General features: G+C 35.5%; 1 protein-coding gene and 1 pseudogene across 3 annotated transcripts; both read right to left on the reverse strand.

Annotated features, from left to right (window-relative positions):
- Positions 1 to 281: 281 nt before the first annotated feature.
- Positions 282 to 9,542, reverse strand: LOC138321257 (uncharacterized). 3 transcript variants are annotated; one of them, XM_069264807.1, is made up of 5 exons: positions 9,384 to 9,542; positions 3,607 to 3,653; positions 3,134 to 3,282; positions 2,722 to 2,889; positions 282 to 412 (listed from the first exon to the last, which is right to left on the reverse strand). In XM_069264807.1, the coding sequence occupies exons 2-5, from the start codon at positions 3,645 to 3,647 to the stop codon at positions 342 to 344; spliced, it is 429 nt and encodes a 142-aa protein (XP_069120908.1). In that variant the 5' UTR covers positions 3,648 to 3,653; positions 9,384 to 9,542; the 3' UTR covers positions 282 to 341. The 3 variants fall into 3 exon arrangements, with proteins under 3 accessions (XP_069120908.1, XP_069120906.1, XP_069120905.1); XM_069264805.1 differs by lacking the exon at positions 9,384 to 9,542 and adding an exon at positions 9,209 to 9,356; XM_069264804.1 differs by lacking the exon at positions 9,384 to 9,542 and adding an exon at positions 8,223 to 8,274.
- Positions 9,543 to 16,740: 7,198 nt separating this feature from the next.
- Positions 16,741 to 18,683, reverse strand: LOC138322229 (acetylcholine receptor subunit beta-like 1; annotated as a pseudogene).
- Positions 18,684 to 20,000: the final 1,317 nt, after the last annotated feature.

Consider the following 20,000-nt stretch of genomic DNA (forward strand, 5'->3'; position numbering starts at 1 on the left):
TGCTGTTATGATGAAATCATGTCATCAATATCAAACTTACAAATTTCAAAGAGTTCCATATGTATTATATCATATGTGTAATAAATTACAAAGAATTCTTGTATTTAAGCATATTTTCAATCAGTGAATACATGGGCATTTTTTTTGTCAGTAGGGGAGATAACTCCAAAATTGCAAGAGATTTTGAGCACCAGCTGGCACTTAAACTTGCAAAAAGCATTATTTGTAACATCAAATGTCCAGACAATTTTGTCATTCTACAGAAACATAAAATCACGGGAGATTTTGTTTATTTTTGTTTATTCATTCGTCAATAACAAACCATTTTGACTCGGCGTATTTTATGAAGGAGTGGACATCATGATCTTGACCCACTGGACAACAAATTCAGCTTGAGATATAAAACCGTCATCTACAACAGAAAATATCGTAAGGAGCAATGGTAACTACAAACAATGGTAACTACACACAATGGTAACTACACACAATGGTAACTGCAAACAATGGTAACTACAAACAATGGTAACTACAAACAATGGTAACTACAAACAATGGTAACTACAAACAATGGTAACTACAAACAATGGTAACTAAAAATAATGGTAACTACAAACAATGGTAACTACAAACAATGGTAACTAAAAATAATGGTAACTACAAACAATGGTAACTACAAACAATGGTAACTAAAAATAATGGTAACTACAAACAATGGTAACTACAAACAATGGTAACTAAAAATAAGGGAAACTACAAACAATGGTAACTACAAACAATAGTAACAACAAACAATGGTAACTACAAACAATAGTAACAACAAACAATGGTAACTACAAACAATGGTAACTACAAACAATGGTAACTACAAACAATGGTAACTACAAACAATGGTAACTACAAACAATGGTAACTACAAACAATGGTAACTACAAACAATGGTAACTACAAACAATGGTAACTACAAACAATGGTAACTACAAACAATGGTAACTACAAACAATGGTAACTACAAACAATGGTAACTACACACAATGGTAACTACAAACAATGGTAACTACAAACAATGGTAACTACACACAATGGTAACTACAAACAATGGTAACTACAAACAATGGAAACTACAAACAATGGTAACTACAAACAATGGTAACTACACACAATGGTAACTACAAACAATGATAACTACAAACAATTGGTAACTACAAACAATGGTAACTACACACAATGGTAACTACAAACAATGGTAACTACAAACAATGGTAACTACAAACAATGGTAACTACAAACAATGGTAACTACAAACAATGGTAACTACAAACAATGGTAACTACACACAATGGTAACTACAAACAATGGTAACTACAAACAATGGTAACTACAAACAATTGTCTCTGTATGGTAACAGAAAAAAAGTATCAACAAAATGGTACGTGTTATCTAGTTACAGAAACACGCCAACATATAGCAAAGTCACTGTAAAAAACACTTATTCAACTCAGAATAAGGATTAATAGAATTTTCCACCCCCTTTTGGGTTAGACCGGAGAATCTCAACCTGAGGGGTTAGATTATCAAAGATGCTCCACCGCCGACAGATCATAAATGAATATCCATGATTTGAAAAATAATTGGTGTTTAATCGTGTAGATTTATGTCTTATTATCACAAAAAATAAAATAATTTATCTTAGCTTTTGTGCATGCGCAATCATTACTTAATTTCATATAGGATATAGTGCAACGGATTTTTTTTCGGGATGCAATTAATTATTTTCAATATTTTTAACTTGAAGTAAAATGAGAAGCTCAAACTGTTCAATGGTGGTAATGGTGCAAAGTAAGTAATTTTTGTAACTGAAGAAAAATACTTAATCGTCTGCTCCTGTTTTTGATATTGAAAAAATAACATTTGTCAGCGGTGGAGCATCTTTAAGTTCTCAAACACGAGGCTTTGTCGAGTGTTTGACAGTTTAAAAAGCATATCCCGAGAGTTGAGACCGTCTTGACTCCAAAGATAATGAATGATTCTTTTTCTCTTACCCTATGTGAGCATGCGTAAAGATCTCGAGATGGAAAAAATCTCACACAGATAAAATTGCGGATATCCCTGTACGGGTTAAAAGAAAGTAAAGTTCAAGAAAGCAAAGTTTAGTGCATGCGTAATCAATGAAACTACGGGAGGTAATTATATAACTATTGCAATCTGATTAAAACCATATATCGATTCTCAAGCCGTTCCGATAAACCTTCTCTCTTTGCATCGAGATCTCTTGATGCAACAGAGAGAACGTTTATCGGAACGGCGTGAGAAGCAAGATATGATTTTAATCAGATTGTTTCTGTTGTAGATCAAAATAAGTCTGCAATGTCAAATTAAAACTGCAACTTGGTCTAACAATGGTTTGGAATATAGTGGCCGATCCCTATAGAATATTTATAACTTATAGACATTTGATTCAGTCCATACGGTTGTATACCGCCTTAGTAGAATCTAAAATAAAGACCGAGGGAGTCTTATTACAAGAAGAACGATGTCCTTATGACATCAACCTGAATAACTCAACGTTTAAGCAATAACGTCATAAAAGAAATATTGCTTCAATGTTTCTAAAAATAACGAACCCCATGTGACCATATATTAGCCAATGAGAATACTTTCTTATTTTAGTAGTGGAAAATCAGAACATATCTAATGTTATATATGAATGTGTCGCAAACTCACGGTCACGGTCGAAGAAGTGGATAATCCAGGGCAGGTCGGTAGACTCGTGGATGACGCCATCATGGTTGACATCAAGATGGTGAAACAGCACCACAGCCTCTATGGAGTCTCCCAACTTACGGGCCAACCAATCAGCCAAGAACTCGTCCGCTGTCACGTTTGTGTCATCTACAATATGTCACGTGGAAAATATTTTGTATTCTAAAAATGCTTTGATGAGGTATGCGTAGTTGAAATAAAAAATAACTTCATGTCCCTGACATGAGAGGCTGATTGATAGTTGTCACGATCTTCGAATGAAAATTAGGACTTTAATAATTGTATTTAACTTAAACGAGCTTAATATACATGTATCTATCTTTGCAGATCAAATTATTCCGTTTTTGACAAGAAGTACAACATCACGACTCACTGTTCATATCGAAGTCGAGGAATACGCCGTGAAGTTCGGCTGTGGAGAGCATATAGTCGTGGTCAAGATCAGCCAGTAGGAAAAGTTCACGCGCTTCCGGACTGTCATGGTTAAGATTGGATCCGTGACTATGTGCGGCTAGTGAGCCTCTGTAAAGGGAGAGAATCGTAAAAGGGGAGATGATATCACATAGCCGGGGAGGTAAACAGTATGTGACAGGGGAGATAACACTTATAACATGTAGGAAAGTTAACCAACACAGCACATATGGGAGCTTGAGTTTAATGTCCGAAAATTTGCAGTCAAGTGATAAAAAATATTCATGAAAATTAGTTCAATGGGTAACTAAGTGCAACTTACAAGGGGATATTTAAGGAATGTACTATTATTTTTCTCTCTTCCATGTTAAGAAGTAAACACAAGAGTATCTGAATTAAATATAAAATCATATTCTACTGAAACTTTATACTCACGTGACAAGGCACAACCCGATGATGAGTGATAGTGGCTGCATCTTTATCTAAAGTTTGAAATGGTTACCTCGTTAATATAAAAACAGAACAAGTGAAAAAATGATTATGGTCGTAGTAAATGCAAACTGAGGTCATTAAACCTGATTCGAACCCGATTCCTAACCTGATTCTAGGTCAGGAATCAGGTCCGACAGGCAGGAAATCAAGCCGGAATAAGGTCGGGATCAGGCCAGAATCAGGGTCACAATCAGAATTTATAGGACTTCGTGCTAAAATGTACAGCTTTCGATATGCAACACCTGAAAGTTTTACGTTTGAAAACATGAGAATCACTGCTAATCTTTTTAAAGAAAAACAGGTAGCTAAATACATTGCTAAAGCTACCATTAAGAGTGACTTGCGCCACGAAATGTATAGAGAATGTTTCTTCAAAAAAAAAAAAAAAAAAAAATGCGTGAAATGCATAGTATCAGAAGCAATAGACACCAATGGTATGTGTATAACATCAACAAATCTGGCGTATGTGCTTTTGACGACAAATGATGGATCCTGTCAAATCTCTGCGATAGCTATATGCTCTCAGTCATTACAAAACAAAGACATCTTTTATCTCACACCTGTTTAATATGTATATAATAATTTGTATGTTATTCGATGTTATTAAAAAAAACACATTTTTGTTTGAGTGCAAAACATGAACGAGGGTCTTAGCTCATACTGGTGTTTTAATAATTAATTAAATGTAAAGGTTTTCTTCAAATTATAAAATGAAACTTTTATATACTTGTGTTTTTATGATTTGTACATCAGTATTTGGATTTAAAAATAACATTAAGAAATATTGTATTTTATAGTAAATGGCCATCTTTAAATTCTGAATATTAATTGGCACTCTGGTATAAAGAGTAGAAATTGATATACAGTTTAATGAACGAGGGTTTGCAGGTTTATAAAATTGGAATATAATAAATATATGACAGATAAATAACTGGTTGTTATTTTTAAGGAGCTTTAAGACGAAATTGTATTTAAATAATCACTCTTAAAAATCATTAACTTTAAAGGGACAATTCATTCTACGAGAACATTAAAATTTGTATATATAACGGAAACCCCCAATTCAAATGGGAATTAGATCAGTCGGTTTTACTGTGATATGTCAGAAAATCCCATGGTGATGAAATGCGTGTGAAATGTTCAAACTCACTCGCTGTCCGCCATTACAAATTGTGGTCGAATATCTTGTATGCCGAACCCAGTCCCTTGCTCGTAGAGTAATGCTACTTTTGTCTAGAACAGCTCAAATCGCTCTGACAGAAATGTTTTACCTTATTAGGTGAATTTTCTTGCCTAAAAAATCATTATATCACCTCCACAGTGGTTATGTAGTTCATTTGTTTAACGTGCGTGACTTTGGCTCGGATATTGGTACAGCGTACATATTGTACCTGCTTAATCGTATTGATCAACGATTTGTAATTACAACGGTATCAATTAAAATACTAAACAATGACGTGGAATTTGTCAATATCTTATGTTATATGTTTCATAAGAAATGTAGAACAATACATTTATGCCATATTTTGCTTCTTGGTTATGTAAAAGAATTAGCGTGAGTGAATTGTCCCTTTAAATAAATTACTGTTATTTTGTACTACAATTAATTAAACATTTTAAAATTTTGTTTAATTAATCACTCTTGAATTATTAACAACAAACAAATAACTATAGTTCAACATTAATTAGATCATCCCCGACTCTTTTGTAAAAAATGTTTATAAAAAAATGTCTTGAGACATTTTGATATATGTTACTATTCGATAATGATGTGGCACTTCTAACAGTATGATGTGGGTGGTAACCTATGTAGGTTTTGATTGACACCTGTCTATTAGCGTAGGCATACATACCTTTTAAACAACTGGTAAGTAATACTTAGATAAATTTGATTACACTTTCTATAAGGCTTTTACTTCCCTGTTTTTCTCTGCTTCGGAGATTGTATTTGTGCTTTTTGAGTGTTATTTTCTTCTCTAATTTAACTTCTTCGATATCAACATACTCGATTTCATTAGAACTGAGTAATTTTACAGTTTCCCAACGCGTTGATTCAATCTTCGACAGGTTGGTATTTCTATTAAATACCACTTTTAAATCCACATATTTCATACCTTCTGAATTTTTGATCGTCTTTCAAATTTACATCAATCTCATTCTCAATTACTCAACTTTGTAATCATTTCTACATTTTAATCATCTTGTTGCTCTGTTTGTCCGTGTGTGAACTATTATATGTTTTTAGCAAATTTCACACTGAGCACAAGTTTTGCTTGAAGTATTTATTTGATGGGTCATTGCTAGGTCAATACTATACAATTATTTTGTCCTAATTCTTTTCATGTTGTTCTGGAGATATATTTGAATTGAAATTCCATCCCGAGAAGACGTGCTGCTTGAGGTCTTATTTAGGTCATTGGTTGGTCACTTCATTTGTGTTATGAAGTTTAAAACAGTATCAAAAAAGCGGTGTTGCTTAATAACTAATCTATATTTTTTTCCGTTTTTTTTTTTTTTTTTTTTTTTGTATAGAATTATGATTTGAAATGTGTCAAAATGACAATGCATGTTGCCTATAATAAAATTACCTCCATTGTAGTTTTTTAACACAACTTGCATTATATCAAAGTTTGCACTGTTAAATATGTTGATTTTTGCATCATTAAAATGTTTATTATATCTTGCTTTGTGGTTCTTGTTTAATTACTGTTAATAAGCTGTCTTTTGCAAACAAAAAGCAATAGGATTAAAATGGATCATTATATCATATGGTTTCCCATACAGACAGTAATTCAGTAATGTTTTTTTGGTGTTTTTGTTGTTGTTGTTGTTGTTGTTGTTGTTTATTATGATTATAAAGAAGCATCTTGGACCATTGTAATAATGGTTTTAACGTCTTTTACATTTGATGGTAGAAGCGGCATATTCCTACCTCGTATTCTTTTGTGAATTGATAATATTAACTTATTAAGGGAAATTTCTTGTGTAATTTCAAATGTTTGGAATATTCAAAACCATTGCCCCCTTGAAGAATTATGTTATAATAACACAACTCTTCTGTGGAGAAATTCGCCTGTGATGCGTTCTCCATTTCAAACCAAAACACCAAATGAGATGTGAGATGTTGTAAACTACCTAATGTCCTAGGCAGGCCTATAGGTATAATGTCGCTAGTTTTATCGAAGCTAATCCGATGATACCCACAGAGTTGGCATTATGAATACAATTATAAAGTTACTCCTGTGGCAATAGATCGAGACCTTTACAAATTACTACGTAATTAAAACCAAACATGACACAAGCACCCTAGCCTGCCAGCTCTCGATAGTTTTCAAAAATACGATCATCAATTATGTCACGATCTCCTTAGAGCACTATAGGCCTTTACAAACTGGTATCATACAAAAGCAGAAAAGTAGCATGAACTTGTATCTATGAACTTAAAATCCATTTCTATTGTAAATGAATCGTTGCTATATTGGCTGTCCGCACTTTAATCGTATTAAGGTCTGTAAACTGCTTTACAGATAGTTTTATCTAGGTATATAATATATGGTATCAAATTTCGATTTTATTGCATCATACACGTGCTTGATGCATTTAAACATTAAGTGGACTTTTGTTTAAAGCAGCCATTGAACGGTACTCAATCCTGACGAGGTCTATCTGTCTTTGCACCATTCGACTGAATACCTCTGGTTAAAGGATGTCTTTTATAGAATATGTCACGTGATCTCATCCTGTCCTTTTCCCACCTTATACCAGCCTGATTCAAAGCCTGATTCCGACCTCATTCCTAGCCTGATTCGAACTGGATTTCTAGTCTGATTCCAACCTTATTCCTGCCTGATTCCTAAGCTGATTCCGACCTGATTGTGACCCTGATTCTGGCCTGATCCCGACCTTATTCCGGTTTGATATCCTGCCTGTCGGACCAGATTCCTGACCTAGAATCAGGTTAGGAATCAGGTTTAATGACCTCAGTTTGCATATACTAGTCGTTACTCATAGTTTTACAATTACTGACATGGATTATGCGATGAAATGTCCGTATCCTCACATATAGTCTTAATTATTCTGTCGTTCTATCGTCTTCATATAGGCCGTAAGGCGGCCATAAAGAACGGCATAATAATTACCTCACGTATATTGGCATTGACAACTAATGCATACTGACACACCAGTAAGAAATTCTTCAGTAAAATATTGTTACAAATACTTCGTTCGAAGATTGTTTAAAAAAACGAAATTCAAAAGTGCGGAAGTTTAAGTTAATGGACGAGGATTATGGTGTTACATCCGAATACTGAGTGCAAAGATTTATCAGTATCACATTTTATAGGATTTAGGATTGACAATACAGAAATTCAGTTATCAATCAATCGACCCCCAGAAGGAGACAAAAATGAAATTTAAAAAGTACAAATGTCTTTTCTTTTACAAATTTATTGGCCATTAGGCAGGAAATTTGTAAAAGGAGAGACAATTGTACTGCCTAAATTATAGAAATTAATTGCCATGTGAATGTAGAATACTATAAGGACACCACGTATACCTACCTTGGGAGTTAGAGCAGATTGTTAGAGAACACTAGAAACGCGACTCCTAGATAAGGATTATAGGGTTAGGTCAAATGCCAGTTCCAGATATATTATCTACGAAAGCCACGTAGTGCAAGTGTAATATATCTGAAACTTTTCATTTATTATTCATTTTTGTTAAAAAGAACACATTATGAAAGTAACTATTTGGTATTTCATTATATGAGACTCGGGAGGATGTTTGGTCAATTATATACGTCATATATTTACAGTCAGTAGTGAATTGATAGTATAACCCCCGTTGATTTCAACCAAAGGCTACTCAACTTTATTTCTCGATAGATTGAGTATGTCACGCGCAATTTGGAGCCGTGCGGATGAATTTATGGTGGTCCAAATCAGAACCTTTTGGTGTTTTCAGTACCGAACGTAGGTTCGATGAACATGTACATGTATCAAAATAGGTTTTAACACATATACATGTACGTGTGTAAATACAAATGTAGAAAAGCTACATTGTTTATGTTACTACCGTACCTTTGAGCAATGCTTCCGTGCGTATGATAAATAAACACTGTTGTACAATGTACAGTTTTGCACATTCCGATGACGTCGCAATGTTTACATGTGTGTCGGTGAGTCTGTGTTGTTCGCTACAACATGTAGATCTACATCCTATTTGTATTTTTAACATATTTGGTTGTACGCAAATGGATAAGATATGTTAGGACAACATCAGTCTTTGAGTTGCATAAGTTTAACCAAAACGACCTAGCACGATAATGCATTTTTGTTCGCCTCGGGGGACAGACAAGTCCTGTACGTTATCTACTTACACAATGTACGTTTGGGTGTTTCGAAATATGAATGAAATGGAATCCTACAATTGTAGCTTTACAATACTTGTAATAGATATCTCTAATATTTATTGAAGTGTTTGAAACACCAATATAAATATATGCTAATATTTTGAGAGCGGTAAACGTTTACAGTAGTGGGCCTACCTGTGTTTGTACATGTTCCTCGAAACGACGTCCGATGCATTTGAAAATCTCCAAAATCCGGAAATAATGACATTGAACTATGTAAACATCCGTGTATTCAAGTAATTTCAAACGTGAACTGATTAAGTAGAACTCAAGTGATCACAAAATTGAAAAAACTCTCTGTTTGTCACACCTCCTTGACACAGGCGGTTTGAATCGGACGCCGCGTCACAACTACGTTAAATATCCTGCCACGTTATGAATTATGTAAGCGTGTGTAATCATACGAAGTAAAAGATTAAATCCAAAGTGCTTTGCACCACGGTGTTTTTAACAACAGATAAATAAAACGATTTATAGTTTCATACCGGGAAAACCCCATATATATGCTTCATCAGACGGAACTCATTTTATTTGTATGTTCATTGATAATTTGGCGGGAATTTCCGCAACTTCGAGTGGCTGTTCCAAATGCCTGTCGGAACCAAACGATATAATTCAATTTTAGTCTTATAAATGCCATAAACACTAATAAGGGTAAATTTTGAGCTACGAAAATAATAGTTAAGACTGTAAATATAAGGATTAAAGTCTCTTTCTGGTGGTTCTATCGAAGGATAAAGTTGAGTAGGGTATCGATATTTGTTTCATGGACCGCTTCGCGGCCCATTCCAAATATCGATACCCTACTCAACTTTATCCTTCGATAGAACCACCAGAAAGAGACTTTAATCCTTAAATACATAAGTATAGAAGAATATACATTGCACTGGTTTTTGTTTGCTCGTATGTTTTTTTGTGTGTGTTTTTTTTAGAAGAGAGTTCAAAATTTCAAACGTCATAGTCAGCATGTCGTCCTGCCAATCTGACTAGCGGTATATCATTAAAATAAATGTGTATACCAGATATTATAACAAAATTATAATTATGGTTTGTTAAAAAAAGGAAAATGAAATTATGAAAGAGACTAAAATCTTATTGAAAAAAAAAATCAAATGAAATAATTACATATCGACTATAAATATTATATTTATTGCATTTTGAATGCTGAAAAAACACCTTTGAAACACACTTAAAATGAAACGCCTTTTTATGAAGGACGGGTCGAGGTTCAAAGACCAAAGAATAAATAAACTGAAGATAGTCAGCTGTATTTAATGAGATACGATTAAGACCTACACACACGTGCTCGACTTTCGGGGGGAGGGTTATTTTTTTACTTGACTATGCGGAAACTTGCCTACTTCATGGAAGACGACGGCTTATAATTATATACAGCAATTTGTACTGCCGACGATGGGAGTGAAACAAATGGAAGCTACTCTGATATTATCAATACATACATGACCTTAATTTTGTTTCATTTATTTGGTTGTCACTCCAATACTGGGGTGCCATATAACGTGCTATGCATCGAGATGGTCATTTAATTTCTATCGGGCATTCAATTTGGCTATCCTTTCTAGAAACTCGGGCAAAAACATGCTATTAACTACAAGTTTGCTTTCTTAAGAAAAAGCAAAAACGAGCAAAATGATTATGATGGATTTAATACTGTAGTTCAACGTTAGTATTTGGACATTTTACGGAGAGCCAAAAGAAATTTGGATAATATTTACCGCTCAAATGTCTAATGTGGGGAGGAGAAGGTTGATCAAGTGCCATCCAATCTAATTAAAACTAGAAACTGTCATTCTCCAAAGAGGGTATCTATTTTTTTTTGCAAAAGAGCAAAACATCTGAATAAAAAGTTACATGGCACAAAAAGAGATTACTCGTATCAAATTAACATATCTAGCATATGGTTTGAAAATCAATCTCGCTTGTTTTTTGGTATTTCTTAAGAGTTGTCTTTCTTTGTCCTTTCTCCATTTGAAAAAAATCACGCCAGATACCCTGTAAATTAAAACAAGTGTGCAACATCTGTGAGATTTTCAACCCACGTGACCTTGAATGAAGGTCAAGGTCATTAATATCAACGAACTTGGCAGCCTTTCATTTCAGGATCCTACAGGCCTAATATTAGGTCTCTAGGCCTTCCAGAACTTCAGATAAATTCAATTGAATATTTTAGATGTGTTGACCCCTGTGACCTTGAATATAGATCAAAGTCAATCATATTGAAAAACATGGTATGCAATTATGTCAGCATGCTACATGCCTAATATTAGGTGTCTAACCGCCTATGCCTTTTAGAATTTCAAAAAAAGATTTCATAATGATTTTGTCAAAAAATTGCACTTTTGAACTTTGACCCTTATTTACAACCGAAAGTTCACGTATAACAGAAAAGTGGTCAGTAAGTTAATTGATTCGCTTTCAATTCTACATAACATATCCAATATAAAAGAAATTGGCTATTTGGAACGAGCTACTGTTGTCTCAATGAGCTGTATTTTCACTGGATCATTTTTATAGCTCTACAATCACAAGAACTCTGTGACCTTGGATGAAGGTCAAGGTCGTTTATTTTTTCAAACCCGATAGTCAACTACCTAAGCATACTTCATGCACATTATCAAGCCTCTATTACATATAGAACTTGACAACTTGTTTTCGTAATTTTCATCGGAAACGGCGATTTTTTTTATTTTGAGTCAATGATCAACCGGAAGTTGATATTTTAGAGAAAAATGAATAATTACAAAGTGTCTCAGTATGCTATAATACATAACATATAACAAAATGAAAGAAATTGGCTCAGTGGTTAACGAGTTATGACTGTCTAGGTTAAACCGAAAGTGACGTCATTGCGGCCATATTTGTATTTGAATCGACAAGAATTGGTTGCGGTGATAAGTGTGGAATATCTTGTGTGAGTTTGGGCTTGATTGGACCGGCGGAGTCAGAGGAGACGTAAAAGGAGACTGTTCCCTGGCTGTGACACACCAACATAGCGACGAGCGCTTCACATAAGGCCAATAGTGAGGCGTTGTCAAGGGAGATGTTAGAAAGAATAAAGTTAGGAAGAAGAGAAAAAAATCCTGAATATAGTCGCCTTTTACGATAATTCAATATAGGCAGCAGGTAAAATTATATCGCCCTGCCTGTAGGGCCATTTTGATTTTGATCTATTGTACTTCCATCATGCTTTCGTATTGTAATTTACTTCTCGTGATACACTATCTTCAAACCATTTTCTTATGACGACCATTTGGTACCGTTTTGGATAAAAGAGGGAACCCTGTCACACCCTTCCAATGGGTAACTTTAATTTGGCCATAGCACAGCCCCCTGCAATTTTTTAAACGTATTTAAAAGGTTTGCACTAATATTACTACATACATGTATAACATTTAGTTTTGATGATATTGCTTCGTGGGTGAATTTCCAAAGTTCGTGGAAGAGGTTCTTTAGGACAGCATTTCTTTTTCAACAAAACCATTATACAAATGTAGATAGTTTGATGCATTCAATTTTTATTGCGAATAAAAAATATCCTACTCTTTTCTTCATTAACAGAATAATAAAGACTATAGATGGCATATAACAGTTTATTCTAAAAAAAGGTTTATCTAACACCCTGTTTTTTCTACCATTGATTTTTGTGTCTTGCAATTTTGAATTGCTTTTGTTGAATTTATAATAGATAGATTTTACAGTTTTACAGATTCAGATTGCCTCGAAAGAAGGCGGAAGGGTTTGGTGACGAAGAGGATACTACTTTCTGAGACACCGGAGGATGCTACCTCGTTAAAAAAGCTACTGAGTTAACTAGTTGGGATACTACCTCGTTAACAAAACTGCTGAGTTAACTAATGAGGATGCCACCTCGTTAAAAAAACTGCTGAGGTGACTAGTGGGGATGCTACCTCGTTAAAAAAAAAGTTGAATTTGCTAGTGAGGACGCTACATCCTTAAGAAAAGTTGACAAACCACCTTCGGGTGGAAATAATCCTACTTAAACGCCGAAACGCAAACACAAGCAACGCTTCAATATAATGTTGATCACTGCAAAGGCAGATACAAAATTAAGAAAACTTAAAATGAATAAAAGGTCTGAGGAAAACGTAGCTATTGACATTTCAAAGCAAAAGGTGAAACATACTAAAGGAAAACATGATAATCTCGAATAAGGTATTCTTGCGAGAGACCAACCAACCGCAGAAGAATTAAAACCAAAAACATGAAATTAAAACCATTTTAAAGGCCCACTACCTTTCCAAAACAGCTTTTAATTTTTAAAATGTAAATGTAAAACGAGATCGATTATTTTAAAGAGTCGCAAAAGTTATCAACTTACCGGTAATACTACACTTAACATCTTCTGAACAATTCATTTAAATAAATAAGATATTAATTTTCATAACGCGGGTCGTATTATGTTTCCCGCCGTCGTCCTTAATACCGTGCGGTAGTTGATTATCACTGCAGCAGAAGGCAAGACAGCGAAATGAAACCCAACTGTTATCATATATTACGCAGGAAATCTTGCATATTTTGGTGTTGTAACCTCATCTTAGGCCATCCGTATATATTTTCTTATGTTATTTATGATTTTAGAAACCTTTAAATTTTGCTCTGGAAAGGTAGTGGGCCTTTAAGAAAAACTGGAAACATTAAATAAACAGAATAGACGAAAACTAAAAGGAAAATCAAACAAACAGAAACAATGCACAGATTCTGAGAGTAAGCGTGTAACAGATATTTCAATTCTTCATGAAAATGAAGAAAAGTGTCCCACTGCAGACAATGAAAACTCTGAAAAAGAAAATGTTAGTTCGATGAGAAAATATAGAACACCACGTAAATTGAAAAAAAAAACATTAAAGAAAAACGAACACGTTCCATTACCAATAAAGAAATGAAATTGTTATAGAAAACAAAATAGACCAGTTATCCATTCAACACAATGATTCACATGAGTATTTTGGTAGTCCAAACAGAGATACCACAGAACAGACAAGAGATGAAACGGCAGACTCTGAACAAACAGTTGATTTTCAATTTGAAAGTGAAACTGGACCTGCAGTGTTCTATTTTAATCCATTATCCAACGGAATGCAACAGAGATTGACAAATAAATTGGAAATCGGTAGTCATTGTCGCACTAAAAAGGAAAAAAAACAAATGATTTATATTGGGTAAGCCTAGGCAAACGAAACAAATACTTGGTGATGGTAACTGCTTTTTTTAGAGCATTGTCGTATAGCCTAAGAAATGATGAAAAGCACCATAGAACAAATCGACACGACACCGTTCTACACATGGTTCAGGATGCCAACCAATACAACAGTCGCCTGGGATCTGGTTATAAATCTGTTAACGGAACATTGACGACAGAAATTGAAATATTGGCCGCTGCTGGTTTTCTTGATACCGATGTGTACATCTATGAAGAGAATCTGTCATCTTGATTGAAATTGCCAGCAAAACAGGTAGATCGAAACACAGATGTAGAACAAGAAGCCCTATATCTGATACATATATATCGAGCCCATTTTGACGTGGTGTTATGCGATGAAGAAACGGTTGGAAATGTTGAAACATTTGCGGGTTGTAATCGGGCAGCTGTATGTAGTGGTAAGGATATATGTCGAAAACACACAAAACAATTTGGCAATGGCAATACCGTACCCAAAAGACCAGGCGTTTATGTAAAATCAGTTGCAAATAAATCGACTTCGACAGAAGGTATTGAATCAATAAATAAACACAATGCCAATTTATTTAAGCATTGAACGCCTTTAAGTTGGCATTCATAGCCAATATGAATGCAAACTGGACAGAGGCACATTCCATGAAGCGCGCTAGCGCTTCATGTTGAATTTGCCTCTGTCCAGTTTGCATTCATATTGGTTATGAATGCCAACTGAAAGACGTTCAATGCTTATATTTACATTTGGTTACAATTTTATGATGAAATCCCAAGGAATTTTGCATATATAATGAATTAATCATTCGTTATCGTCATGGATGGAACAGCCATTTGAACAGCCGTCTTCCGTGATCGCTGGCACGACAATTGTGACGTCACAATGATAATGACGTCATAGTAAGCGCTTGAAGTTCATTGTCTATATGACTGCCAACTGCGCTTGGTAAGGTTACATAGTGGGACTGCAGTGAAAATGTAAATATATGAGAATAAATGCCAGCCATACAAAAATATTGAAAATTTTAAGACACAAAGGGACATGCATGAATCAAAGCAGGGAAATTTTCATCAGGGACTCCCAAGATTTTTAGACAATGCAGGGAAACAACGTGTATTGAACAGTTTAGCAGCTCTTGTATATATCAAAGAAAAGCCTGTTAGTACGTGGATGAGTCCGGATCTGGACCAAATATTGTTTCAAGACGACGAGGTTTATGGTTTCCTTTAGCAGAGCTCCACAATGCACCACGAATACGTGTCAATAAATGAAATACCAAGAGAGTTGGAATGTTATGGGAAAAAATAACAGTTCGAGTTTCAAGAACGTCTAGAGGGTACACTTGGGCATACAGTTTGTCACACTGAATGAAGCATTACATGCTGTGTTTAACCAGCCTGAAAGTCATGGCGCTTTTATTACATTTAAAGAAACACGTTCATCATTATTAAGAAAGCTGGCGGATACTACGCTTTCGATTCTCATCCAACGAATTCTTTAGGTTTACAAATACCGTGCGGGAGAAGTGTGGTTGTCCATCGATCATGTATGAAGAAGCGAAAACACGACGGCGATGGAGCGATAGGCCTAATACGACGACGAAGGAGCGAAAACACGACGGCGAAGGGGCGAAAACACGACGGCGATGGAGCGAAGAAGCGAGAACACGACGGCGAAGGAGCGAAAACACGACGGCGAAGGGGCGAAAACACGACGGCGAAGGAGCGATAATACGACGGCGAAGGAGCGATAATACGACGGCGAAGGGGCGAAGAAGCGAGAACACGACGGCGAAGGGGCGAAGAAGCGAGAACACGACGGCGAAGGGGCGAAAACACGACGGCGATGGAGCGAAGAAGCGAGAACACGACGGCGAAGGAGCGATAATACGACGGCGAAGGAGCGAAAACACGACGGCAAAGGAGCGATAATACGACGGCGAAGGAGCGAAAACACGACGGCAAAGGAGCGATAATACGACGGCGAAGGAGCGAAAACACGACGGCGAAGGAGCGAAAACACGACGGCAAAGGAGCGATAATACGACGGCGAAGGAGCGAAAACACGACCCTAGGTTTACTTCTCTCTCTCTTTTTTATGTATTTTTGTCCTGTTTTTGGTGTAATTTTTTATCAAGAGTTGTCTCCCCTATGATGGCAGATGGACCTCTGGGTTGTAGGCGTTTTTCTTAGCTAACTTCTTTCATACTGTTTATTTATTTTGTTTTGTTTAATCATGATATTATGCATAAAGTTGGCATAAGTTTATATACTTATATATATTATGATCTGATATAACCAATTTTTGCGAAAAAATTGTTACAAAAAGCAAATTTACCTGGTTTTAATGTTAAAATATTTTTTTTGTCTCGAAAATTTAGTTACATCATCTAATAATCATTGAACTATTATACCACCATAGATCCTCAGAAATTGCTTGTTCAATTATTTGGAATCATATTGCAACAAATAAAAAGAAACCAAGAGTAAATATCAAGTTACAACACACAATCGCCAAGCCACAGACAAAGTCTAACTGTATAGCTAATTTTCCCCAAACTTCTTCAACAACATCTTCTGACATATTATTTGATTCCTCATTGTCTTCTTTGCTTTGATCTTTAATTTTTGTCCTCGACAATCCTAAAGCGGAAGCAGCGAAGAATGCAAATTTACTAAAGAGTGAGCTACTGCAAGGGTTATGGTATATCCTCAGAATTAAGACCTCAGATGAGATAGTAAGTATTCCAGGAATCGTCTGGAACACAAGGTAGATACAAACAGGCAGGCAAGTGGATTGAGTACTGAGGGAGAGAGTTACCCACTAACGAAAGGAAGACAGCAAATGTTAGGAAAATTGACATACACATCCCTATCTTTTCACCACTTTCAAGCGGTATCACGCGACATGGTTTTTTTCAGAATTGACATCAAAAGAACTGGGAGAATAATAATGAAATATGCTGACCTACGTTTTACTTTGACAACAAATAAGTTCTTACTAAAAGTATACTCCCCTTCTAGTCGTGTGTCAAACTTTAAATAGGTGTCTGTTAGTTCCCACTCTTCGCTCTCCTCATAAAAAAATTGTATCTATTTTCTTTGATTTTGATTTCAAGGTAATCTTTGAATCACTGGAATACAATTTCCCGATTTCTAGTATACAATGCTGTTCATCAAAAGGATGTTTCGTATTATCAACTACACATGTTGTTTTCATATCTTTTCCAGGCCACCAAACTGCATTACCATAGAACAGTACTACCGGATCTATAAAACTGGTATGTTGCAGTCCTTTTTCGTTTCCAACCTCATTGCGTATTAAAACGTCCGATGTCCATATCCTGTTGAACGGCAATCGTGTATTGTTTATACCAGCGTATTTACTAATATTACATATCAATTGCTCATCGAACCGCGGAGGTCCAGTCAAACTTTTGAAGACATTGCCCGTTCTCTTTCATTAATTTCCATGATTGAAAGTAGATATGATTCTACGCTAACGTTCACTGGCTTTGTAATATCCGATACAGGTCGGACATAAGCATTGATGTCGGATAGTAGGTCATCGTGTAGCTGAGCCTCTGGAAGTCTAGCGTTAGAAATACAATACTGGCGTAGAAAAACACAAAAACACAACACCCAGGAGATAATGTTTATGATTATAGAATACTACAAGCGTGGAATCCTTCAGAGCATCATATTACTTCGCCTTCTGTCGGTCTATTCACGCTGCATGGCTGCTGCCGTCGGTCTTGTATATTAACTTTGCATAGTGCATCAATATGATAACCCATTTACTATGATTAAAAACACATTTGAACCCTACACTAACATGGAACAGCCCTTTGTGACAGTTTCAGGGACGAATGGGTTAGATCCTTGTTTTGTTATCTTAGTAACAAATATAGAATATGGTGCGAATATCGATTTCCATGTGTTTAATCCTTTCTGTGAAATGTCACTATGGCATACTTGTGATAGGATTGTGTTTCAATATAAACAACATTTTATGCTGTTACAACTAACATACATACATTGGCTACACAGTAAGTGTTAGTTCAGTGTATCATTTTTCACAAGTGTGTATTTGTCTGCTCAGAGCTCTTAACAGCCTTTGTCAGTAATGAACAGCGCCTTCCATGTATGCAATATTATTGCGTTATATGAATGCCTGTATATTTTGGGAGGCTGCGATACATTCGTTTTGTGTCTCTTTTGTAATAATAGAACTCTTTTTATAGTGCTATCTCACTGAAGCATATCAGCAGAGACACCGAATAAGTACACCTCCACCCGATCACATGATTTCAACAAAGAAATTGCATCGATACAATCACACCTATTTCTAACGCAGGTTAAATATATAATGTGTCTATATACTGTATCTGTTGACATTTTCGTGTGTAGAGATTTTCGCTTAGTCAGTTTCTCAAATATACATCTATTATTCAAAATTTACTCCAGCCCTGTTTACTCATGCCCGCACGTACAAATGTAGATGTGTTCGCGGAAATTCAATAACAGCGGAATAAATAATAATTCCACATTTACAGTAATTTGCACAATTTTAGAAAAGTGATCCGCATTCTATGCACGGTGTGAGATTGAATACGTTATTTTGTTCCAATGCAGCGAAGATATACGCATTAGGATCATTAACGTTTAGCATGCACAGTCGATACACCAAAGCTTACGATCAATGGTGTACATAAAGGTGTCAGATAAGACAAGTTTCACTGTAGAACTTTTGCCGTCAAACACATAATGGGTCTAAACGTCAGTCTTGGTTACTTAGTTTAAATTATGTTATGATGTGCCATGTTGATATACAGTATTAGTATAACGATTTTGTTATTTAGACACACTAAATATATTGTAATACAGAAAAGAAATGGTCAAATGCGTAAGTGAATTAGTAAACAGCTTATATATATGTGGACTCGCTCACCAGAGTATCATGAGACCTATAAACATGTTAGGGTCTACATCAAAGATAGGGAAAAAATTCCTTCTCTACATTGTATTTAACAAATAAAGAACGGAGATCCCGCGGGGAAAACATCTGCATCACTTAGATTAAGCAGCTAAAATTACATATCTAGAGGTCCTTCACTAAACGGTTACTACCATTATAAGGATCGTTTATTGTTCTTTCAAAATCATCATGTACATATTTTGTTGACGAACACCCGTTGTTATATAAATAAAATAAAAAATGCAAACTTTATTTTACATCGATTGAGAAACCAGTTATACAACTTATATAAATCACTCCCGATGGCCCGGATGTAAGCGCGCGAGGGGTCTTAGTGTGGGAAGAAACTGGAGTGTCCTGAGAAAACCCACGTGATCGGGCAGGTGACCCCTGACCTTTTCACGTCCGTGCCGGGGATCGAACCCCCGGCCGGCTAGGTGAAAGACAAGCGGTTTAACCACTACACCACTCGATAACCCGTTGTTATGATAGTAGTAGATTTGTATGTACACGAAATGTATAATTCGCATTCCCTTTTTTTCTGTGATTTATTCTTACATGGTCGATCATATAGTGAATTAACCTGATAAGGTGTGGCATCAAAAACAAAACGCGTTATACACTTTACTACAGTGAGTCCCAATTTATAAGACGTTCTCAGTAATAACCCATTAAGACTTATTGTAGTGCTATTCTTAGGTCAAGATTAATTTGATACCCTCCCCCCTGTTTTCCTC

Source organism: Argopecten irradians, chromosome 4 (assembly GCF_041381155.1).
Source record: "Argopecten irradians isolate NY chromosome 4, Ai_NY, whole genome shotgun sequence".
Lineage (NCBI taxonomy): Eukaryota > Metazoa > Mollusca > Bivalvia > Pectinida > Pectinidae > Argopecten > Argopecten irradians.